The sequence below is a fragment of the Rhinatrema bivittatum genome, chromosome 7 (assembly GCF_901001135.1).
Source record: "Rhinatrema bivittatum chromosome 7, aRhiBiv1.1, whole genome shotgun sequence".
Lineage (NCBI taxonomy): Eukaryota > Metazoa > Chordata > Amphibia > Gymnophiona > Rhinatrematidae > Rhinatrema > Rhinatrema bivittatum.
Genome location: NC_042621.1, coordinates 93,026,208 through 93,051,408, shown reverse-complemented (window position 1 = coordinate 93,051,408; position 25,201 = coordinate 93,026,208). Strand labels below are relative to the sequence as shown.

Here is a 25,201-nt window from a genome sequence, read left to right as displayed (position 1 = left end):
AATGATACCACCAGAGGTGGCAGTAGTGAGGTGAACTAGTAGAAGCAGTCCAGGGGCCCTCGGCAGAGGAGACCTGTCTCACAATGGTAGATGTTAGCAGCACACGGTTGTTTAGGGAGTTCCGGATGTGGGTTCCCAGTGCTGAGCTGTTGAGACAGACTGACAAATGTTAGATTACTCACTAATGAATAACCCCGAAGGGCAGAGAGAACTTCCAGCGGCAGCACGGAAGCGGCAGAGTAGCTCAGACCGGAGGCAATCCAATCCAATCTTTGCTAACTCGATTTGTTAGCAAACGAAGGGCAGGCTAAATACCCAGATGGCGTGACATCACTCGAGGGGGACGCCCCCGAGGTTCCTGCCATGATGTGGATAAAGACATGGGTGGCATGCGCATGCACACCCTAGGAGGCCCTCAGGACAAACATGGCGATAGCCTTGCCATAGCTGTTCCGGGGACGCCAGAGAGAGCGGCATGAAGACGCGGCAGTAGCCATCTTCCCAAGGCTAGAGGAGAGAGCAGGAAGAAAGGTGAGGCACAGAGGTCGAAGCCGTCTGAGACCGACGGACACAACACTGGTGTTATGGACTCAGCCTTCTACATTTTATCAACTGATTAAGAAAGATCTAGCCCAGTTAACATTTTGGAAGAAATTTTTAAATTTAGCTTCTTAAGAAAGAAAGGCTGTGCTGACTATACATAATAACATCTCGATTGTCATTAAACCAGTTGATAAGAGTAGTTCTATTGTTGTGATGGATGGATGTTGATGAATATGTCTCTGAAACTATGAGGCAAAGTTATTTGACCTTGTTTTCTACCAGATGTTATTACAGGACCCCACAGTGAGATTAAACATGCTATTGACACTATGATTGAATGAGTTTGGAGTAAAGGTTTTATCACCATGAAAGAACTAAGATTTTAAAGGTAGATTTTCCTGTTACTCCATTTACCTCCTAAAGTACACCAACCAGGATGTCCAATTGTTTCCACTAAAGGTTCTGTTTTGGAACCACTCTGTTTTTGTGGATCTTTTTTAAGGCTGTTTGTTTCTCAAGCTCCATCTTACATTCTTGACTCTTTTGATGTCATTTTCTGAAGATTTAATAGGATGTCTTCTTGTCATGATTGATATTGAGGCTCTCTATGTTAATCCCCCATCATGAAGTAAATAGTGGATCACTACTGGATCTAAAAATACACAATCATATAGATATAGTCCACTTAATTGATATTGGGAGGATACAACATTCTGATGAAAAGGACTATACTTACTACTCATCAAGACACTGATATATAGTAGATTTGATTACTTCCTGTGCTCCCTTAATTTAGCCTATTTAGTAATGAAAAGTGATTGTCTTATCAGTTCTCAGTCTGATCACCACTCAGTGAAAATCTGCTTAGATTTTTGGGCAGTAAGACCATGAAACTTTACCTGGAAGCTTAACATTTCTTTGCTAGGGTATAAGTAATTCCATCATTGCTCAAGGAAGCTACTGCTGATTTCAGTTTCCATAATCCTGCATCAGAGTTTGTGCCTGCTTGAGATGGTACATTTTTAAGGCATATCTTAGAGGCAAAATAAGTTCTTATGCAAGCTTTGTGAACAAGCATAAAAGAAAAGGTGAAATATTATTATATCACAATGGTGAATTGGAAGCCATACAACCATGATATTTTTCAGGGAAGGGGCCCACTATTGTACTATCCCCCCCCCCCCCCCCCCACCACGATAGTGGAAACCCTCCCATGAAACATTATAGTGGCTTAATGCATCTAGGCCTTAGATGATTAAATTCTAGCCGGCTATCTTATTAGCTGGCTAGAATTTAGCTAGATAAGAGCATAAATATTCATTTAATTGGCTAACATCTGAGCCGGCTATATGCTTTTGAATATGGACCTCATATAGAATAACCTACTCCAGATAACTTGGGGCAAGATATTGATGAGGGGGAAGACACAGAAAGGGAATAGGTTAGTTTTTCTCCAAGAGCTAATGAAGAGGTGCCTTACACTCCAGCCAAGAGCTGCATGATTCTCCAAAATGGAGTGTTAGACTTGCTTGTAGGCCTAAGGCAGGACATACACAGCCTCAATGAAGTGTTGCAGGAAGAACCGCAGGATATAAGACAGGGGATGTAAGATATTGCATGCATGCTGCGGGAGGAATTGCAGTCTATGACTTCTATCTAGAGGGAGATGTATCAGTAGATGCTTCTATGCCAGCCGCAGCCAGCAGTCAAAGGGCCCCTGGATGTAGCCTTCCCCTGAATTTGCATCACCACCACCATGGTATGTTCCTCTGCCAGCTATAATTCTGCCAATCCATGGGACACTCCACCTGTGTATCCAACACCACCAATGATACCCCCTCTTCCTCCTATGGCTCTAACACTTCAAAGGATGGCACCTCCACCAACGCTTCCACCACCTCAAAGGAAGGCTTCTCCCTTTAGATGACACAAGTGGGACGCAGAGATGGCCTCCTCATGAACACCAGCAGAAGAGAAGAGGCACACCAATGCTGCCAGGCCTTCATATTCTACCCTCCCCCTCCCCATACACACACACACATCAAACGACAGCTCTCAAGAGTCCCTTTCCCATCTGGAGCCCTCTTGTAGTTATTGCTCCTGGTCACTGCCGTCAGTGTCCATGGCCTATGTAAGCACTGTCAATAGTCCAAGATTCCAGAGCTACTCCACAAAAGGAGAGATGGTGCAGGAAAAAGTAATTTGTTTGCTATGCATATATCACCTTTCTTTTGTAAATAAATGCACTTTCACCTTTGAAAATTTCTTTGTATCAGAGCTTTCCTTTCCAGCCTACTGGTGAATCTGGCAATGTATCTCCTGCAATTTTTCCTCATTCAGGTTCTATGTCTCTTCCTGCTCCTCTTCATCATTAGGCACTGTAAGATGATTATCTTGTCCCTCTGGAGGAGCCTGGTCTCAGCTTTTGGCCAGGTTAGGAAGCAGGCTGCAGACTAGAAAGATGTCACAGACATTTATTGAATTTTAGAGATGACATCCCCCTGATCTGTCTAAGTAGTGGAAACGTATTTTGAGTATGCTAAAGGTTCTCTCAATGACTGCCCTAGTCTACTGATGAGCTCTGTTGTAGTGGACAACTACTGCAATCTGTGGGTATGCTCAAGATCATGAGCCAGGTTGTGAGTGGATATCTTCTATTACCTGTAAGAAAGAAGGCAGAAAAGAGCAGAGTGAGATATTTCAAGCTGGTAGGCAGTGAGGTTATCCCCTGGTAGAGGCTGAAGCAGCCTTCCTGTGGCAAAGGGGTAAGATTACTTACAGACAGAGGGAGAGAAAAGGGCAGAGATTAGTTGCTGTGTTGTTGTTGTGAGAGAACATACCTACCTAGAAGCCAACCACCAGTGATGGAAGCGGTCATTAATTCCTGACTGTGAGAAGACGTAGGCAGTATGGCAGGATCCTGGAAACCTGGGTACTATGTCATGAAGCTATTCTTGGCATTGTAGACCACCTGCATGTTGAGGGAGTGGAAGAGCTTAAGGCTGCAAAAGGTAGCTGCCCTGTATGCAGGTGCCCTTATGGAGACATGAGTGCAAGCAATAGCCCCCTAGCATCAGGCGCGAACAAAAGTACACTGGATTTTATAAGATATGCACGTAGCTGCGCGTATCTTATAAAATCCGGGGTCGGCGCGCGCAAGGGGGTGCACATTTGTGCAACCTGCGCGCGCCGAGCCCGGCGTGCGCTGCCTGTTCCCTCCGAGGCCGCTCCGAAATCGGAGCGGCCTCGGAGGGAACTTTCTTTCCACCCCCCCGCACCTTCCCCTCCCTTCCCCTACCTAACCCACCCCCCCGGCCCTATCTAAACCCCCCCTACCTTTTGTTGGCAGATTTACGCCTGCTGAAAGCAGATGTAAATCTGTGCGCGCCAGCGGGCTGCTGGCGCGCCATCACCCAACCCGGGGGCAGGTCCGGAGGCCTCGACCACGCCCCCAGGCCGGCACCATGCCCCCCGGTCCCGCCCCGAACTGCCCCCTGACCCCGGACACGCCCCCGGACACGCCCCCGGACATGCCCCGGACGCGCCCCCTCCCCGCCCTTTTTACGAAGCCCCGGGACTTGCGCGTGCCAGTGGCCTATGCAAAATAGGTGCGCCAGCGCACGAGGGCCCTGCGCGCGTAAATCCAGCCGGATTTACGCGTGCAGGGCATTTAAAATCCTGCCCAATGTGTTTTCCTGAGAAATGTAGCCAGAAACTGATCAATACACATGGATATGGCTGACTGACTTATTCCAGCCATGACTCCTTGAGATATCTAGAAAGTGCCAATGGCAGAAAAGGCCAGGGCAGTAATAATCTTGAAGTGTACTGGCAAGGTGTGGCCTCTTTGAGTGGAAGGGTGTAGTTTCTGATCTAACTGCGGCATAGATATAGTAGGGTTTCCTTGTTGAATCCTAACCTGCGCAATTCTGCTCCTTAGACAGATCCAAAAACTGTGCCATGGTTCTCTATACTCTCCCTAAGAGTTACATCCTCCTCTGTTCTCTCTCCTTCCTCAAATGTTGTACTCTGAGTATCCATAAGTTTATAATATTCAGGTTGCATGTTCCACTCACACACCCCCTCAGTCAGCCCCTATGATGGCCTCAGCCAGCTCTAGTCAGTCCTGGTGACACCCCCACCCACTAGACATACACACAGAAATGCAGTGCCATTTACTGAAAGAACACTCTAAAGAATAGAAGCAAAGCTAGTAGCAGACAGAAGGACAAATGTGACAAGAAAACAATTACAGACAAACATACTTCTGAGCAAGGACAATGATTTTGCATTCCCCTCTCCCTCTACTCCTAGAAAGCTGCCCTATCCACTTACTGGGAGAAGCCTGCAGGCCAAACACCAGGTTGAAAAAGCAAATACAAATTTGAATTTGGCGTGTTAAATAGCAGGTGTAAAAGTGTTCATGTATTCTTGATGGCGTTCGTGCGCAGGTTCTTTATATAATAGCTATGTATGTGTGAATGTCCAAACCAAGCCCTGACATGCCCACTTCTTTCAAGCATACTTTCTCACATGAACCCCTGGATATTTGCATAATCAGCATTTATCTGAAAATCGCGTGTATGTGCATGTGTGAAATGTACACATAGTGTACATATTAGTGTTTATCTGTTGCTAAAAATAAACAATTTTTTTTCCATTCTAAAAAATTGTGCACATCAGTACCAGGAAGTTTACCACATGTGAGACATATTGGTGAAGCTTGCCATCCTGTCTTGAAATGTTTTTGTTTATCAATGTAGGCTCTATGCAGTATTTTAAATAGCAATTCTTGTATCACAATGTGAACACTGAAACTAAATTTCTGTTTGATTATGTCATATCAATCCTTCTCTTTTAATTCCACAATGAATTTGTTATTCCAATTTGTTATTCTCATCAAGATCTATGTTTTGTTTACCATCTGTAATCTGTTTATACCATATACTGAGTTTATTCCCCCTTTTTTTTCAATCTCAAAATTATTTTCTAGGGATAAGTCAGAGCTCACTGCTTTGTCATGCAGTATATCTGTGATTACATAATGTCTGATTTCTAAAAACATAAATAATGTGTATTAGAGCCATCAATTTTCCCTTGGAATTGTTGGAAAGAAATGACCCATGTTTTATAATCCTACAATTTGCCAGTTCACGTATTTTTTGTTGTCCATACCTGGTGGAAAATTGCCATTTCCTATTAAGGATAAAAACAATAATACTGCAGATTTCCTATTGTGCAAAGCACATAACTTTCTCCCTAGAAGACTTTGCCAAGATATTTCTAGTGATTTCCACAGGTTCATATTTATTCTTAGAAAGCAATATCAAGCTTAGAGAGTATGGCCTCACCACTTGTTCATCCAATTCTCTGTCTATGTATTTATGGGTGCCCATTAGGTAATCATAAGCATGTGTTAACTGTGCTGTTAAATTATACTTAGCAATTTCTGGAAACCCCAAATCACCTTCATTCTTAAGCCTAGTCAATTTCCTCAAACTTACTCTAGCTTTTTTCTCCATCTATATAAATCAAAGAAGATCTTTTAAAAATCTCTCTAAATCCTTCTGCCTTATCCAGAGCCGGGCCTGGATTTCCCAATAGGTACACTAGGCTAGGCCCTAGGGCAGCAACAATCTGGTAGGGGCGAGGGGACAGCAGGCCAGTTGAAGATTTGCTGCCTCCAGCTGTGCTGATTCTCACTCAGCAGAGAACAGCTGCTTCCTACTCCAGCCCCTCCCCTCTCAGTGCAGAGAACAGGAGGGGAGGGGGGAGGCTGGAAAAGACAGAGCAAAGTAAAACTTCTCTAGTCCCTATTCCAGCCCCTCTCCTCCTTTTCTGTCCAGGGAACAAGATGAGGAGGGTGATGCCAGAGCACATAGCAGGGAGCAAAATTGCTCTGCTCCCTAATCCAGCCCCTTTCCTCCTGTTAGGGATATGAGGAGAGGAGATGAGCCTGGAGCAGATATATCAAAGCAAAGGAGGTTGTGCCTTAGACCTTTTATTCTGTTTTCCCTATTTTCTCTGTTGGGGGGGGTGGGGGGGGGGAGATATTGGGAAAGGGGATGGTGATGAGAGCACCAGAAGTGCCTTGGGATGGCAACATTCTTAATCTCTTACTGTCCAGAACAGAAGCATTTGCAATGTGTATACAATTTTTGGCAGTATTATCATCTTAAATAAAACTACCAAACCAAACAGAGACAAAGGCAAATCCTGCCACATTGTTCATTTCTGTATCACTTTATCCATTTGAACTGGGATATTGCATTTATACACAGATTTGAATTAGAAAGGATATATATTCCCAGGTATCTTAATTTTCCTTTTCCCAAGTTAGGGGAAAGGATCCTTGTCACTCCTGTCTTACCTCCTTTGATAATGGCAAAGGTGAGGACTTTTCAAAATGAATCCTGAGACCTGCACATGATCCATATTGCTCAATAACTGGTAAAATAGGCTCCAAAGACTGCTGTGGATTTTTTATGAAAAGAAGCATCATATCAACAAATAATGTCACTTTCAGAGTTCTGGACCCTATTGAGATCTTGAAATTCCTGCAAGTTTCTCAATTTGGTCATCAAAGGTTCCAGTGGCAAGATAAACAACAAGAGTGACAAAGGGCACCTCTGCTGTCTGCCCTTTTGGAAATAAAATTTGTGTGGAAAGATGTCCATTTATCAATATCATTGCAATAGGTTTCATAGATAAAAGCTGAATCTATTGTAACATATTTCCCCCATTTTGTATTTTTTTTTAAGATCCAAAACATGTATTGCCAAGAAACTCTATCAAAAGCCTCCTCTTCATCTAGGTCAACCAAAATGACTTTGTCTCCTCCAAGCTCAATTGCCCTCAATTGCAGACGAGACCAGCCTTACATTTAAATCAGAATCATGTCATTATAGTGCTGACCCTAGCTTTTGCCAATATTTTTAGATCTTAACTGATCAGAAAATTGGCCTAATGTCTCTTATGTATTGCTTGTTTTGCCCTGTGAATGCCTTGACTCTGACTTATAAATAAAGAGTTTAAAAAAAAAACCTGGCCTATAAAATGTTGGGGATCCTGGATCTTTATCTTTCTAGCCATAACTACAATCATTGCCAAATTAACATATTTCAAAATACTACTTTTATCTTTGGATGCATTAAACATTTATTACTTGGATTTATTTCCCATCATTCTGAATATGAGATGCACTCAAAGCGAGTTGCAGCATATTAGGGAACTTGCCTACAAACAAAACATTTGTAGTGTTACATTATAAAGTGTGAGCAGTTTTCAGTAGTAGCAATATCATTTGGTACATTTAAGGTGTACTTTGGATGTAACTTTAAACAGATCAACAATCATGCATAAGCTCTAGCAGTTTTAACTCTATGAATAAATAGTTCTAATTGCAAAAAAAAAAAAACCCTCTAGCTTTTATTTGTAGTAGCATCGCTTAAGGCCATTTGAGGTGAAATGCCAATACGGCTTTGGGATTCATATGGCATTAAAGGCCTAATAGAAAAGCCAGGCTTTATATTTCTGAAGTATAAGAGTAGTCATATATTTGTCGGAAGGAGTTCCAAAGAGCAATTGCTGCTCCCGAGAAGGATCAATTTTGAATAGCTGTTCCATTGAACTCTTTTGTCAATCGGGTAGTTATGGATACTCTGTGTGAGGATCTTAGTGATATGGAAGGCATATATGATGAGAACCTTTCACTCAGGTAGACAGGTCAGCCTCCTCTCAGTCAGGGTTAGAGTTTCTTATTTAGTTCTGTATGTTATTGGCGCTCACTGTATCTTTTGTAATATAGGTGTGATGTGGTCATGTGGTTTTCATCCTTCTATGAGTCGTGCAGTGGAGTTTTGTATTATCTGGAATATGTGTAGGGCCTTATCCATCAGATCTTTGTGCAGTGCATTGCAGTAGTCCAGTCGCATGGTTACCGTGGCATAAGCCACTGTGAGTCGGTCTTACTTCTCAACGAGCGGGCACAGTATTTGTAAATTACGAAGTTGAAAATGGCAGCTTTTTCCTGTTGCTTGGATTTGTAGCAGCATGGTGAGTTCCAAGTTCTTATGTTCTTAAGTCTAATAGGACTCCAAGACTTTTTAGCTGAGTTTCTAGTGGGCATTCATAGGTTCTGAATGGTATCTTCAGGTCAATGATTTGTTTGTGCTTGTTCTGTATCCATATAATCTGTTTTGTTGGGGTTCAGATGGAGTTTGTTGCATTTTGCCCACTCTTGAAACGCCAAAAGACACGAACTTAGTTTCTTTCTGACTGTAGATTGGTCCAGATTTATTGGTAGTACCAGTTGTGCATAGATGGAGGCCTTTATCACAAAGGTTTGAATCAGTCGAGCTCGTGACTTGAGGTAAATGTTGAAAAGAATTAGAGGAAGAATAGAGCCTCGAGGGACCCCACAGTTTAGGATCCATGGTGCAATGTGTTGTTAGAGAAGTGAATTGATTGTTGCCAGACAGGAGATGAACCAGGTCATGAAGTTGCAGCTTAGGCCAGTCTCGGCTAGCCATATTATCATCATGAAATTATCTATGCTATCAAAGGCTGCTGAGAAATTCAGTAACATTAACATTTCATCTGGTTTTTATCGTGGTATTTCAGGAGATTATCCAATAAGGCAACGAAGACTGTCTCTGTTTCTTGACTTTTTCTGAATTCAAATTGATATTGGTCCAGCCAGTTTTTTTTTTCTCTTAGCCATTTAACTGAGCTCTTACTGATTGTTCTACAAGTTTCCCTAAGAAGGGGATACTGTTCAGGCTTGTCTTTTTTATTAGTGGCTGCACTACAGCTTTTGTTAAAATCTGTCGGAAGCACACCCTCAGAGAGAGAGGAGATTACAATTTTGGTTGCCCAGGCTTCAAGCCCCTCACTCACTAGCTTTATTAACTTAGATGGGCCTGGATCAAGGGTGCAGGTTGTATAAGTTGCTTTCTAAGGGGTAGATTTTGAAAGGTGCGCACGGGTGTACATGTCCGCGCGCTACCCGGCGCACACACATCTACGCCTGATTTTATAACTTGCGCGTGCCGGCTAACTGCCGGTGCGCAATACCTTGGCCCCGCTCCCGCTCCCTTTTGCAAGCCTCGGGACTTACACGCGTCCTGGGGCTTTACGTGCGTCGCCAGGCCTCTTTTGAAAATAGGCCCTAAGTATCTTATGTAAAATTCAGATCCATATCCATCAGGTTCCGGGGTCTTTGTAAGGGGCAATTTTGCTATAATTGTATTTTTTTTTGTTTTTTGTATCATGATAGATTGTTTAAAAGCTCCACTTGTTTTTCTGACAATGCTGGAATTTCTACATTATTAAAGTCATGCTGAATCTTGTCTATCTGTTCTCTTTGTATAAAGTTTCATAAAAAATTTTGAAAATCTCTATTTTTCACTTTCAAATGATCTGCAGTTATTAAAAAAAAAACCTCTTGCCATTTGTTGCTCAAATAATCACAGAATTGAGAATCATGATATCAATACGGTTGCAGTCTCCAATTAAAATTCAGTGGGGTATTTTGTGGTATCTGAATCCTGCTTTATATAGGAGCATTATCAGAAATTGATCTCATTCCAGCTTTTGCCTGAGTAATATAATAAAAAGGATTATATGAAATTAATACACAATCTATTCTAGAATGACATTTATGTGATATAGAATAAAAGATGAAATATGTATCATCAATATTTAAACTATGCCAAAACTCCATAAGATCCAACTAAGATGTCATAAAATGAATGCCTTGTAGCCCCTTGGACCTTTCTGCTTTATTGGCAGACAAGCAGTCCTTTGAGGACATTAAAATTACCACTCAAATTATATAATGTGGATCGTATCTAGACAATTCTGCAATTATTTTGGAAACAAATCCATGTTCATATGCATTTGGAGCTTAAACGTTACAGAAGAACCATATCTTGTTGAACATATTAACTTCTAATAAAATAAAATGCCCCAGAAAATCAGATTTCATTGAAATGACATTAACTTCTTATGAAAGGAAATAGCTACTTCTCTTTTACGTCTACAATGTAGGAGGAATACCTGCAGGTCCCAGCCCAATCTCTCACTAATTTGCCTTGTTCTTTATCCTGAAGGAATAACATTTGGGCTTTCAGTTTTTCAAACATGATCAACATTGTCTTTCTTTTGATTGGGGAAAGAATCCCATCTGCATTCACTGAAAACATGTTCAGGTTAATCGTGTTTTAACACAAGATAAAGAATAATATCTCTTTATTGGGGCTTCCCCCTGCCTCTTCAACGGCAGTAGAGGTCTCCCAGCTAAACCTCCACAACCACATACAAAAACAAAACAAGAGATAGCCCTTCAGCTAACTGTCTCAAGAGCGCCTAGATTACCATGCACAATATTCTGTATAGATATTCCTGTGGATATGCCACAAGTAAGCCCAGAAGTAAAGATGTTCTTGTGGATATGCCATAAGTAATCCCAGAAGTATAGATATTCCTGTGGATATGCCACAAAACAGGGCATGCTTAATCCCAGAAGCAAATTTTGTAAGATTCATTTTTTGTCATATATTAATCCCAGCCAACCCCTCCCCCCCCCCCCATCCCCGCACATATACACATACATGCAACCACTATAAAACATTCAAACTTTCAGGAATTTTCCTCTTCAGATCTTCTCAGTTGATTTATCTTCTCTGTTGACCATCTCCAATGCAACCGCAATCACAGAACAGAAAAGCAAAGAAATAATCCAATAACAAGCTCTGGATTTCATAGAATCTGAACTTCAGCCATCAAAATACTGCTCCTGCATACAAATTTAGTTCCCCAAATCAGTCGAGCTTGTTCTTCTGACATACTGGCAACAAAATTCTTGATTTCAGTTATGGTGGACAGCATTTTAGTAACATTAGTTTGTTGGATTTTCAAAATTGCATGGTACAGTAACATAAATTTGATCACCTTTTTATAGAATACAAAGTAATTTGGGTCTGGCTTCTTTCTCTGTGCCACCACACTTGCAGAGAATTCCTCGAACAGAAAGATTTCACCCCCTGTATCTCTAGGGATTTTTCCAAACCATAAGCTGCCATTATTTTAGCTTTGGGTCTGATTTTACATGCATAAAAACTGGGTTTTACTTGAATTAAATGCACTTTGCTCGAGTAACTGGGCTTTTGAAAATTCCTACAAAATATGCCATTGAATTGTCAATAGGATTTGCTTGCATAAGTGCATGTTACACGTGTAAATGGCTTTTGAAAATTGCTACAATAATAATTACTGCTATTAATTGCATCAGTAGCATGGGATCTTCTTGGTGTTTGAGTAATTGCCAGGTTCTTGTGGCCTAGTTTGGCCTCTGTTGGAAACAAGATGCTGGGCTTGATGGACCCTTGGTCTGACCCAGCATGGCAATTTCTTATGTTCTTAATTATATTTATGTGTGTAAATCCTTTTGAAAATTCACCCGATTGTCAGCATAGCACAAGGCTCATGTCATAGTCAGATGTGGTCTCTCAACACTGTTTCTCAGAGTCCAGAACCGATGAACACATTCAAATCTCAGTCTTCCTACGCCAGTTAAATCCAGTGCTTCGTAATGTCCTCAAATGGGTTTCAAAGAGACAGGTCCAGAAAAGTAATTCAAAAGCAGGCTCCTTGTCCTATGCGGGACTGTATGTAGAGATCCCAAATCAGCAAGAAAGTCTTGGTCTTCTTGGTTGTATCTACGTGTTCAACATACTTCCATGATATACGAACATGACCAAAAACAATGGCCCAAGGTACCCTCTACCTGAGTGCACTTAACACACATGGCCGTAGTAGTTAACCAAAACTTCTGCGCTAGTGTCTGGGAGACATAATACCTTGCCAGAAATTTATGTTGTGTTTCTCGCAGATTCATCTGATTAGTGATAGAATGTAGAGATGTGAATCGTGTGATCGATCGTCTTAACGATCGATTTCGGCTGGGAGGGGGAGGGAATCGGATCGTCGCAGTTTGGGTTTTTTAAATATCATGTAAATCGTGTAAATCGAAAACCGGCACACTAAAACATCCCTAAAACCCACCCCGACCCTTTAAAATAAATCCCCCACCCTCCCAAACCCCCCCAAAATGCCTTAAATTACCTGGGGTCCAGTGGGGGGGGGGGGAAGGCTACCTTTGCCTTGTTATATGACAGGTCAAAGGTAGCGCCGGCGCCATTTTGTTTTTTGTACCCCGACGTCAGGAGCGTAGGAGATCGCTCCTGGACCCCCGCTGGACCCCCAGGGACTTTTGGCCAGCTTGGGGGGGCCTCCTGACCCCCACAAGACTTGCCAAAAGTCCAGCGGGGGTCCGGGAACGACTTCCTGCACACGAATCGTTTTTCCGTACGGAAAATGGCGCCGGCCATACAGTGTATGGCCGGCGCCATTTTCCTGATTCTCTAGCTGGTTTCCTCCTCTTAAAAATCTCTTGAAGTTAGTAGGGGGGATCCTAGTGCTTGCGGTACTATGTCTTTCATTATCACTACTGCTGCTTGTGCTGGTCCTAGGTCTCTCAAAAGGAACACCCTTCCCTGTTCCTATCCCATTGCTACAGTGGTTCTTGATGCCAAAAACATGATAAGGTCAATAATCAAAGCTGGCCATTTAAGTAACTTAGGCCTGGATTCACTATTCTCGCAGAGAACCGGGGGGCAAAGTGGGGGGCGGGCCTGCGAAAGCCGGCAGCCATCGCACCACTGCGGTGCGCTGGCTGCCGGCTTTCGCACCGAATAACTACACCATAAAAGGTGTAGTTATTCGACACGAAACTGGCGGCAATAAGGGTCCTTACCTTTCACCGCCAGCGATGTCTCCGCAGCGTCGGCCCCAGTGCCGCCCCGACTCCTCCTCTTCCGGGGCGGACTCCGCCCCGACTCCTCCCCGATCACCCTATCACGTGCGAAAAGTCCCTTTTTGCATGCAAAACCTATTGAAAATGACCCCCTTAGCTGGATATAACTTATCCGACTAAGTTACAATGTATATATAGGGGTGGATTTTCAAACACTACGCGCGTAGCCCCCGGACACGCCCCCTCCCTCCCTGTTTCGAAAGCCCCGGGACTTACGCGCGTCCCGGGGCTTTACGCGCGCCGGCGGCCTATGCAAAATAGGCGCACCGGCGCGCGAGGGCCCTGCGCGCGTAAATCCTGCCGGATTTATGCGTGCAGGGGTTTTAAAATCCGCCCCTTAGTGCCATGGCGAAGTCGCTGAATATACATGTATATGTGCGTGCTTTGCCAGATAAGTCTACCTTGCTAAGCTTAGACCTGCTCTATGGGGCATCTAAACTTAGACGTACACTTATACGCCCAAATCTGAATATCAGTAGTTAGGCATATAAGTTATTCGTCTAACTCGCTCTGCCCCCAATCTGCCTAATGCATGCCCACTTTTTTTGTGCGTACATTTTAGATGTATAAGGGACTTGTACAGTTAAGTGGCAGCTGCTGAATGTACACGCATATTCAGCTGCCACTACTTAGCCACATAAGTCCTGCTTATGTACCTAAATAGCACTGAATGCACTTTGAATATTGACCGTAATGGAATTTATTAAAATAGATCACTAGTCGGTAAGGGAGTTTACTGTTAGAATGCACACCCTGGTGTGGACAAACACAGAGAATGAACAAGACAGTCACTTTTGTTACAGACAGAGCACTGTGAATGTTTGATGCTTCCTATGTATATTAAGTCAGACTTAGTGAAAGAGTCATACACACAAGAATTAGCACATTGTCACAGACTCTTTTACAAAAAGAAAGCAAGCTACAAACCCTGTAGGGATGTGAATTCATTTGAAACAAGCCTACATTGAAATGAATCATAGCATTTTATTTTCGTTTTGTTGAAAACAAAACAAATGGACAGTGCCCCTGAAAACAGTGAAAATTTTCATTTTTATTCATTTTCGGATCCCATTCAGGTCTATGGCACACACAAAAGTGCAGGGTTTTTCCTACTCAAGGCAAGCTAATGAAACCACTGAAACTAGTCTGACCAGAGTTGCAGTGGGAAGAGGCAAGAAAAGGAGTAGAAGCAATCAAGGTTGACCAGCCTATCCCAACTGGCACCCGATTAGATTGACAATGAGTTCCTCATTGTTTTTCAACTCGAAACTGAAGCAATTTTTGAGCAGGCACCATTTTCTCAACTTCTTTCTCTGCTGGATCTCAGACAGAGAAGTTGTGTTTCTGAAGCTCCCTCTGAGCCGAAGAAAAAGTAGAAAAAGATTTATAAAGGAAAGGCAGGAGAACTTAAAACTAAGGTAGGTTATGCTATTTCTTCTTGTCACACAGTGTCATTGTGTGTCAGTTTTCTGACTGTTCAGTGTTAGAGTTAGTGTTGATATGTATCACTGAACATGCAGAAGTAAGAGACAATGCTTCTCTCTCTGTGTGCAGTGAGAGTATGGAGAATCACCAGGGCCTTTAAAAAATTAGAGGAAAATATTTAAAAATCTCCACAAATATGGTGCATAGAAGACTGCAGAGGGAGGGGTTTTTTTTGTTGTTTTTTTTTAACAGCTGCAGTTTCTAACCAGTGACCACTACAATAACCTGACTAAACACCAGCTTGGCTTTTAATTTTTGCTCTCTCTGGCTGTCTTTGATTAGAAAAAAGAAGGTTGACCAGCCTATCCCAACTGGCATCTGATTGGATGGATGGACAAAAGTAAAAAAAGTAAAAAAAAATAAAAATTTTGAATTCTGCCTGTGGCTGTCAGCGGGCTCGAGAACCGACACCGGCAAAATTGAGCGTCGGCTGTCAAACCCGCTGACAGCCGCCACTCCTGTCAAAAAGGAGGCGCTAGGGACGCGCCAGTCTCCCTAGCGCCTCCTTTTACCCGGATCTACCGCGTCACCTAATTTAAATAGAGAATCGCGTGCACTGGCGAAGGGCCGGGAGAGCGGGTGTTCGTCCGCTCTCCTGCGGACTTTACTGTATCGGCCTGTTATTGAGGCATGAGCTTGGAAGGAGAGTCCACGTTATCAGATGTATGAAGTGAAATTCAGAGGTGGGTAAAATATATGGGTATGGTGGGGTTCAGAACAAAGCAAAGACATTGAATAAGCAGGCAGGTTGTGGAAACAAAGTGATAATAGCATTATAATACAAGCTACTGACAGCTGAGGTAAGTGCGAAAAGACAGAATGATCTGAGAACAGTTAAGATCATAGACAGTTGTACTGAGCCATGAAGCCATTGGCTCAGTTCTGATTTAGGGTCATGGTGTTAAGTTTTTTGATGAGTTCCAATTCAGCAGTTTCACGCTGGAGTAATCTCTGAAGTTCCATTTTAGGAGTATGGCAATTTTAAGGAAAAATAGAGAATGTCCTGGGAGGTTGAAATGTTCACCTACTGGTTTCTGAATGTTGCATTTCTATTGTCAGATTTTTGTCCATTTATTCTTTTCCTTAGGGATTGACCTGTTTGTCCTATGTAGACATAGGGTTGCCAACTTTTCCACAGACCACAATTGGACACTTGAGGACTCGGGGGAGGGGGGTGGGGTGGGGAGAGGAAGCACAAGTGGACGTGTTTGTTTGCCCTCATTTGCATAAATGTACATATATTTCAGATCATGCCGCTTGGAACTCATGGCATTGTAACATATATTTTTAGTTGGCTTGGCCCTCAGAAAGCCATGAATAAATTGGATTTCCATTGCAATATGGTAAACTTCCCAGGCCAAAACAGGATGAGCTGCCAGCACTCAAACAGTAACAACTTTACTCATGAAAAGGCAACACTGCAAATATTACACCAGGCCCTAAAACACCAATACATCTCCTATTATGGAAAAAGAACAAACCAAGCTGCAATAGATTCCTACACAGAAGCTACATGCTAGCATGTTAGCTACTTCACCTCAGTCACACATGCAGAGTCAGACACTTGCCAAATACAGAATAAAGAGACCATAGTCAGGCCCAGCACAACCGGATGTGCAAACTCTGGAATTGCAGACAGCAGCACATCTGGGGAAGCGGCGGGCCAGCCGATCGGTGGGTCAGCGGCAGCGGAGTACAAAGAGTGCCGCCGACGGAAGAGGAGCACGCACATACCCTCTTCCAGCGGCAGCAATCTCTCCTTCTTTGGCCCTCGGAAGAGGATATGAGCTCATATCCTCTTCTGGTTGCTGAAGAAACAGAGGGCCGCCTGCCCCGCCGCGGGGGGGGGGGGGGAGGCAGCATCGGGGTGGCAGCGAGCCTTCTATGCACAGAGGTGTGCAGAAGCTAGTGCCAGCCCTAACCATAGTATAAATAAAAACACATGACAAGAACTGAACTGGAAACCACACCACAACTCTACATGCAATGCAATAATGGAAAAACAGAAACATCACAATTTCTCATAAAATATCAACTAATAAATCAAGAAATATAAAACATCAATCATAATAGTAAAAACATATTAATATATAGAGTAAATAATTCAAAACATTTGATGAACAGAACCTCTAATAATTAAAAGCTCATTTAAACTTAAAAACTTTTTATAAAATTTCTCAACCACCAATAAAATATTTAAAAACAGCAAACTAATCAAATAACATCCAATAATTAAGGATTAAAAAAATCCAACTCGCTATACCTGGCAACAGGATGGGAGCTCTGAGACTGAGACAGCCGAGGGACTGTGGTGGGAGGACAAGAGGAAGGCAGGCAGGGTGGCAGCAAGACAACTTTACCTTTAGGCTGCAGTTGGAATGGATAGCTACAGCAGTGGAAAGGGTGTGAGCCAAGGTTGGAGGCTCAGGCAGATAACTGGCAGCAAAGGTATCACAGCATGTGTCCTGAGTCCAGCTCCAGGAGGGATCCCTGGCCACACGTGATGACGTGCTCCACCTATGCAGACAAAACATGAGACAGCCCTGGCAGGTGGGCCTTGTAGATTGCTGGAGTCTTCGTGAACCTTCAAGGAGCAGCATCTGTCTCTCGGTAAGCAAACAAGGCGGAAGGCTGAGACTGCCGAGTTGAGAGAGAAGATGCCGGAAAGAGGCCATGAAATGTTCAAACTAGAGCAAACACTCCGGGTGAGAAGCACGGTTATTCCTGGGGGATTTCTGCACACAAAATTTATAAATTCTGCACAATTCTTCATAATTTATATTGGTCAAAATAACACAATGTACATCACAGTCTTTGAGTAATTTAACTTAACATGTAATACAGAAAAATTATTATTCAAAGATGCAGAGTTTTAAATATTTTGAGCAGAATTCCCCTAGAAGGACACTGTAGGAGTGTCCCTTCCTTCCTCTCCCCCTACTCCCCTGACTAGATCTCTTTCACTCTGCCCTCTCAGTAACTTCTCTGCTCTCCACTATCTCTCCCCTCCCCCTCCAGACTCAACCCCTTCCACTATCTCCACCCTGCTGCCCTCCACTCCTAGAATTTAACCACTCTTCTCATACAGCCTGTCCCACTCTCACACATATCCTCACACAGGATCCTTCCCTCTTTCACAAACACACATCCTCGCACAGGTTCCCTCTCTCGCACATTCATACACTCCTGCTCATAGGCTCTCTCACTCTCACACACACACATACTGAAACAGGTTCCCTCGGTACCTCACACACATAACTCTTCTTATAGGTTCCCTCTCTTGCACACCCCCCCCCCCACAGGTTCCCTCTGTCCTCTCAAACACACACCTTCACACAGGCTTCCTCTCTTTCACACACATACCCACAGACCCCCTCACACAAGCTCCCTCTCTCTTGCGCACACACATGCACCCTCACATAGACTCCCTCTCTCTATTGCACACACCCCTCCCCCTCAGACAGGCTCCATCTCTCTCTCTGGCAAACACACTCTCACACAGGCTCCTTCTCTCTTTGGCATACTCATACACCTCTGCACATAGGCTCGCTCTCTCACTCATACACATCCCTTCATATGGGTTCCCTCTCACACATGAACAGACACCCTCACAAAATCCCTCACTCACACAAACCTTCACTCAGGAACAAAGGCTCCAAATCACACACACACTCCTGTGCCTGTCATTCTGCACACACACACACACACACACCCTCACTGCTCCTCAGCTGTGGCCCACCGGCACCTTCCTCGCGTCATCCATGAAAGGGATGGGCTCCGTTCGCGGCCCACTGGGGCCTCCAACCATTTCACGGCATCCCGCTTGCAGCCCACCAGAGCCTCCCTCGTCTTCAGCCACTAATGGGATAGGCTGTGCTCGTTGCCCGCCAGACAGCTTAAAATCCCATCTTCCAAAGGAGTATGCTTCTCTCCTCTCTCTTTTGTGGCTGCACCAGCTGCCAAAAACAAATAAGCAGGCAGCTGATTGATGCTATGCAGCCACTGCTGATTGGTAAGTAGTCAGAGAAAGGCCACCTTTTACTTGACCGGGTTTTACAGTGTTTAGTTACCATTGTAACTGGCATATATTACATTGGAAGATTAGGTGAATGAGTCCCAGATGTTGTAGCTATGTTGTTGGGACCTATGATAGTGTTGCCTGTCCACATATTAACCCAGGAAACACAATCACGGAACCCAACAACATCAACTACAACACCTTGGATCAAGCGGGTGGCTACTAAAATGGTCAGTGGTCTTTGTCTAAAGCACATTCTAAACATGTACAGTCTAGAGGAAAGGCAAGATAGGGAAGATATGCTGGAGAACATTTAAATATCTCAATAATTTCCATGCGCAGGAGGTGAGCCTCATTTAACAGGAAAGAGGCTCTAGAACAAGGGGTTATGGGATGAGGGTGAAAGGGGGTAGGATCTAGAACAAGGGGGTCATGGGATGAGGGTGAAAGGGGGTAGACTCAGGTGTAACTTTCGGAAATATTTCTTTACAGAGAGGATGGTGGATGCACGAAACAATCTCCCAGTGGAGGTGGTGGATACAAAAATATCATCTCAAATCAAGAAAGCATGGGATAAATACAGGGGGATCTCTAAGGAAGTGATGTAAATTCTAACATTAAATTATTTGTGTGGATGAACAGACTAGATGGACCATACGGTCTTTTACTGCCATCATGTTTCTTAGCTAAACTTAAATATAAAGCAATGGAACCCAAGGATTTTAAGGGAACTTACAGAGGTTCTGTCAACTATGCTGGCCGACTTTTTCAATGCTTCTTCAGAGTTATGAGTAGTTTCAGAGGTCTGGAGACAGGCAGATGTGATTCCTATTCACAAAAGTAGAAGTAAGGAGGTAAGGACCAGTTAGTCTGACCTCTGTGATGAGCAAATTAATGGAATCACTGCTAAAGCAGAGGATAGAGTAGCTCCTGGATTCCAATGGACTACAAGGTCCAAGGCACCATAGCTGTACCAGAGGTAAGTCATGTCAGATGAATCTGATCAATCTCTTTGGTTGGAATATCAGCGAGTTGGATTAGGGGAGAGTGTTAATTTAGTGTACTTGGGTTTCAGTAAGGCCGTTGACATGGTTCTGCAAGGAAGACCTATAAATCAACTGAGAGCCGTTGGTATGGGCCCTAAAGTAGTGACTGGGTTAGAAACTGGTTGAGTGGGAGATGTCACAGGCAGTGAGAAATGGAGCTCACTCTGAGGAGAGGGACGTTACTAGCAGTGAGCTGCAGGGATCAGTCCTTGGACTGGTTCTTTACAGCATTCTTGTAAATGATGTTGCAGAAGGAGTTTTGGGAAAGGTTTGTCTTTTTGCTGATGATAAAATCTGCAACAGTAGAGACAGCAGGAAAGTGTGGCTAAAAAGAAAAAGGATCTAGCATAGCTTGAGGAATGGTCTAGGGTCTGGCAGCTAAGACTTAATGCTATAAAATGCAGAAATATGCATTTAGGATGCAAAACCACAAAGGAGAGACGTACAGTATAGGAGGTGAGGTTCTACCAAGCATGAAAGAAGAGCGGAGTCTGGAGATAATCATATCTGATGATCTTGAGGTGGGCAAATAGGTGGCTTAAGGCATGGCCAGAAAGATGCTTTGGTGCATAGGGAGAGGAATGGTCAGAAGCAAAAAGGAAGTGAGATTGCCCCTGAATAAGTTCCTGGTGAGACCTCATTTGAAACACTGTATACGGTTCTGGAGACCGCATCTTCTAAAGGCTTTAAATCCGTTGGAGTCAGTCCAGAGGGCAGCTACTAAAACCATCAGTGGTCTTTAAGTCTGTCCCATAAGAAGCATATGGGGACTGACTTTCAAATCTACCCCTAGAATAGGGGTAGATTTGAAAGAGACATTTAAATACCACCAAGGTTTACCATGCAGAGGAAGTGAGCCTCTTTTAAAGGAAAAGAGGCTCTAGAACGAGGAGTCATGGTATGAGGGTGAAAGGAGATAGACTCAGGGGTTATCTAAGGAAATATTTCTTTACAGAGAGGGTAGTGGTCTCCACCACTTCCCAATGGAAGACCAGGACACTATCTAAATTCAAGAAAGCATAGGATAAACACAGAGAATCTCTGAGGGCGTGGTAGAGTTTGTAAAGATAAATAATGGGTGTGGATGGGCAGACTAGATACTTAGATAGGCTGTAATGGTCTTTTTCTGGTCATGTTTCTATGTTCTTGTTTCATCAAATATAATAGTCCAGGAAGTCTCCCATTTAAAATAATCACATACAGAGAAGATGGTACTCTGCCCTTAGAGCCCTCTCTATAAGCTTACTTGAATAGAATAACCCCTAGCAAGGGCAGGTAGTGGAGGACATGAGAGATGCTCCTAGCTTTTGGTACTCCGTTCGCCTTCACTCCTAGCCCCAGAAGCAGCAATGCCCAAGTATCCAGAGAGAGAGAGAGGGTATATCCCGTAAGACATCCAAGGTATGAAGGCATTTTGGAATTAGGGAGAACCTGAATTTTGTAGAATGTATTCACTGTGGTAAGGCCATCAGTAGAGGAAAGATAGCATGCAGCACCATTTAAAAAAAGAATACCTGTTTGGCACTGGTTTCAAGGGAGGCAGCCAGTATTAGAGGACCCCGTCTACCACGCAAAGCAGCAGCAGCAGCAGCAGCAGCAGCAGCAAAGCCACAGAAAATGGGAAATCAGTCACCCAAATTGAGAGGTAACAGATAAGCAATTTCTACATCCATGCCAATGGCAAGATGCCATGGAGTAGATAGGGATGTAGTAGGAGGCTGGCATCATTAAAGGTGGCGACACAGTGCATAGGGAAAATAATCGACCTGGATGACCAAGTTTTGCAGATTGTAGACAACGGGGATTTAAGGGGCTGCTGCATATTTTAGCTCCTAAGTACAAAATGCCCTCTCAGTCCACATTCGGTAGGTAGATTATCTCCACCCTGTATATCCATTTTACAGGTGTAGCTGGTTAAAGAGGAGACGGATAGCACACATTTTACCAGCAACATCTGGACCAGCCAGAACGCTCCACACATCTACCCTTTCCTGATAGTACACTGGTGGCAGCTGGCTGAAACAGGGGCAGGTAGCAGCTTTTAAGGATACAGATCATCAGGGTACAAGTGAACTGTGTTGCATTCCCAAGTGATGGATATCAGCCATACTTCGTTAGCATCTTAAGAGCAATAAGGAAGATGGTGGAGGCACTGGTTGTTATAAACTGTGATGCAAACCTGAAGAAGGCAGAAAAAGAGAGAAGAAATCAGAGTTCCACTAGAACTCCACTCTCTTTCACTCGGGAGAGTTGGGTCTTTACCTAGTGCTTGCTGCCCTAAAGGACACTGATTCAGCTAATAAATCTGAGAAAAGAGGTACGAGTGGACTGTTTATTTTTTTTTGTGTAAAGTTAAATTAGAGAATTTTTTTGTTATGAATTGGGACTTCAAATATTTCAGGTTGTGGTAAATTTTTGTTGAACGCCCCAGCGTTTTCATTCACAGTCAGAGGTGCCCAAAAGCAAGGACATCCAAATAGTGAGTACAGCAGAGAGAGCAACCGAAGAGAGACTGAAAGACTGTGCGTTGTTACTCACGCCCACGAGCCTATCCTCTTCCCCCGCCAGAACAAACCCCAGCACCCTGGGGCAAGAGGACTATGCTCGTGTGAGAAGAGGGAGACCTGTGAGTAAGAGTTGCCCCTGCAATCCGGGATGTCTCTAAAGAGGGGGGTTACATAGACCGAAGAAAGACACTGGGCACTCGGGTCAACAAAAATCTACTGCAGCCAAATTCACCTGAAGTCCAATTCACAACAAAAATTCTCCAGATAAACTTCTCACAAAATAAAACAGTCCAAAGTGCCTCTTATCTCACTTCTATTAGCTGAGTCAGTGTCTCTTTGGATGGCAAACACCCAACACTTCTGAGTGGTAGAGAGTAGGGCTGGGACCTCCTGTCTCTTTCTCTGATGGTAACATCTGGACGTCTGGTGCCAGAAAGTCCCAAAAAGGGTTCATAATCCAAAGTCTCTCCTCCTCTTCCTCCTCTGCGGGCAGGAACTGTTGGCAAAAGAGCTCTTCCCAAGAAACACAACTCTCTGCAAAACTTCTCTCTCTCTTCTTCTCTGTCGGGTCACTGCTGACCCTCCTTAGCTGGGCGGGAGGAATCCCAGCACCTTATCCTGACCTCCCAAGACAGGAGCGACAATCCTCCAGCAGGAGTTGCATCCCCAAAATGTAAAACTCTTAAGAAAACAGACAGCTCTCCTCTTCCACTCCTCCTAGACAAATCCCTTCCAGAGCGTGGGGTACTGGCCAGGGCAGTGTCTCTTCCCTTGGATCAGGCTGTGAAGCCTATAAAAAGGGGGGAAAAACCCCATACCCAGTCCTCCAACTAAAAAAACTACAAAATGCTACTTCTCCTATACCAGGCTGCGGGGCCCAAAATGGGGAGCACTCAGAAGCACTCCAGCTTTCTGGAACTCTTAAAAAAAAAATAAATCCAAAAGCCAACTCTGAATGCCAAACCAAAAACCACACTGCTCCTTGAGCAAACCTGCCTTTATAGTGCACTGCAGTGCTGACCAATCCAGGCAAGCCTCTGGGGAGGTGCCGCAGGGATGGTCTGCATACTGTCGTCTCCCTACAAAAGTCCTAACCTAAGGAGAATTAGCTAGTAAAGACAAAGGGGTCTCAAACATTCAGATACTTTTCTTCAACTCTGAGTTTTGAAGGAAGGCACTTCAGAACCTCTGCCTTTTCTCTGTGATCCAACAATGGAATGAATGAAAAGTAGTGACTGCTCAGTTTCACTTTTACCTAAAAAAAAAAATATTAAAAAAAAAGATAGCTATAACATGCAGCTTTCAGCTGGGATAGGCTGCTTGAAAAAGAGCTTCAACATGATTGGTCCTGCTCCTTCCTTGTCCCATCCCAAACTGATTCTGCTCCAATCTGGCATGAAGCAATAAAATAGCGTTGCTTTGCTTCTCCCAAGGACTATAATGGCACCAAACAAAAAATAATTTGCTTTTTTATTTTGGGTGCCTCATTATTTCAGTTTAGATGGCAATGAACAAACTAAAAAATCAACTGATTGGTTACATTTTCCCATTTGGATGCAAATGAATGCACATGCCAAATATATGTATATATATGAGCCCAATATTTGGTGTCGCAGGGAATGGACACGTTATCTGGCTAAAGTTAACCATATAACTTGTCCGGGATATTCAGTGGAGCGCTGCTGATAAGGAATGCTGCTGTACCTGTTAGCTGCATAAACTTATCCAGGTAATTTTAGAAATGCTCTCCAGCAAGAGTTACTTAGCAAACTGAATATTGGAGTTAGCAGGATAACTTATCCAGTTAACTTAAATTTGGCTCATAATGCCTCTGTAGTCACCTTCAAGTTATCTGGATATGTTTTCTCTAGTTAACTATTTAACCAGATAACTTGGAGGCTATCAGAGCACGGTTTGGCTAAATCCCGAACTTATCCAAACAAGCTGTTTGAATATTGACCCTATATTTTATTTTATTTTTATTTTTTTTACAGTAGAAGAAAACCTTAAGTGCCTGTGGCCTCATTTCTATTGCTAAGTAGACTAATAGTATTAGTATAGTAATTTCTGTCTGGAAAAAGCAACCGTGCTCTCCCAGCCTTTTGAGCCCTTCTCTGCATTCCTGGATCACCTAAGCTAAGCACATTCATTCATAAAACGGATCTTATGTTATGAGTACCTTAAGTTGTTGTGCATGGTTTTTGTTAAAATATATTTTTTTATGTTTTTATTCTGTACATTATTTTTTTGGTTTGAAAATTAGGTGGCTGATAAATTTAAATAAATACCTGTGTATTCAGGGAAGCAGATGGTCAGAGGCGATTTCTTGATCTTCTCTGCAAACAGATCTTTCTTGTTGAGGAAGAGAATTATGGAGGTATCAATGAAGAATTTGTTGTTACAGATGGAGTCGAAGAGCATGAGAGACTCGTGCATGCGGTTCTGTAGCAGGGAGCGCATCAGCGAAGCACGGTAATAGAGGCCGGCAGACAGGAAGAAAAAGACAGAGAAAATGGGAAATTAGATTTAGGAGAGAGGAACTGTTACTAAAGAACCCCCCCCTCCCCCAAGGAAATAATCAGGAAATACTAGTTGTTTAAAAAGGCAGTAATAGCATAAGAAAATGGCTTTTTTCTCCCTTGAAAATAATCCACTTGGCTATAGCTACATTAAAGTCAGCAGAAAAGAATTCAAGTATGAAATAGCTGAAGAGAAAATTCCAAAA

General features: G+C 43.3%; 1 protein-coding gene across 1 annotated transcript in view; it reads right to left on the bottom strand.

Annotated features, from left to right (window-relative positions):
• LOC115096167 (guanine nucleotide-binding protein G(o) subunit alpha-like) overlaps nucleotides 1-24,936 on the bottom strand; it is a 49,170-nt gene extending 24,234 nt beyond the window's left edge. The window contains exon 1 of the mRNA XM_029610679.1: nucleotides 24,765-24,936. Within this exon, the coding sequence (XP_029466539.1) occupies nucleotides 24,765-24,936 (172 nt within the window). The remainder of the gene's footprint in view (nucleotides 1-24,764) is intronic.
• Nucleotides 24,937-25,201: the final 265 nt, after the last annotated feature.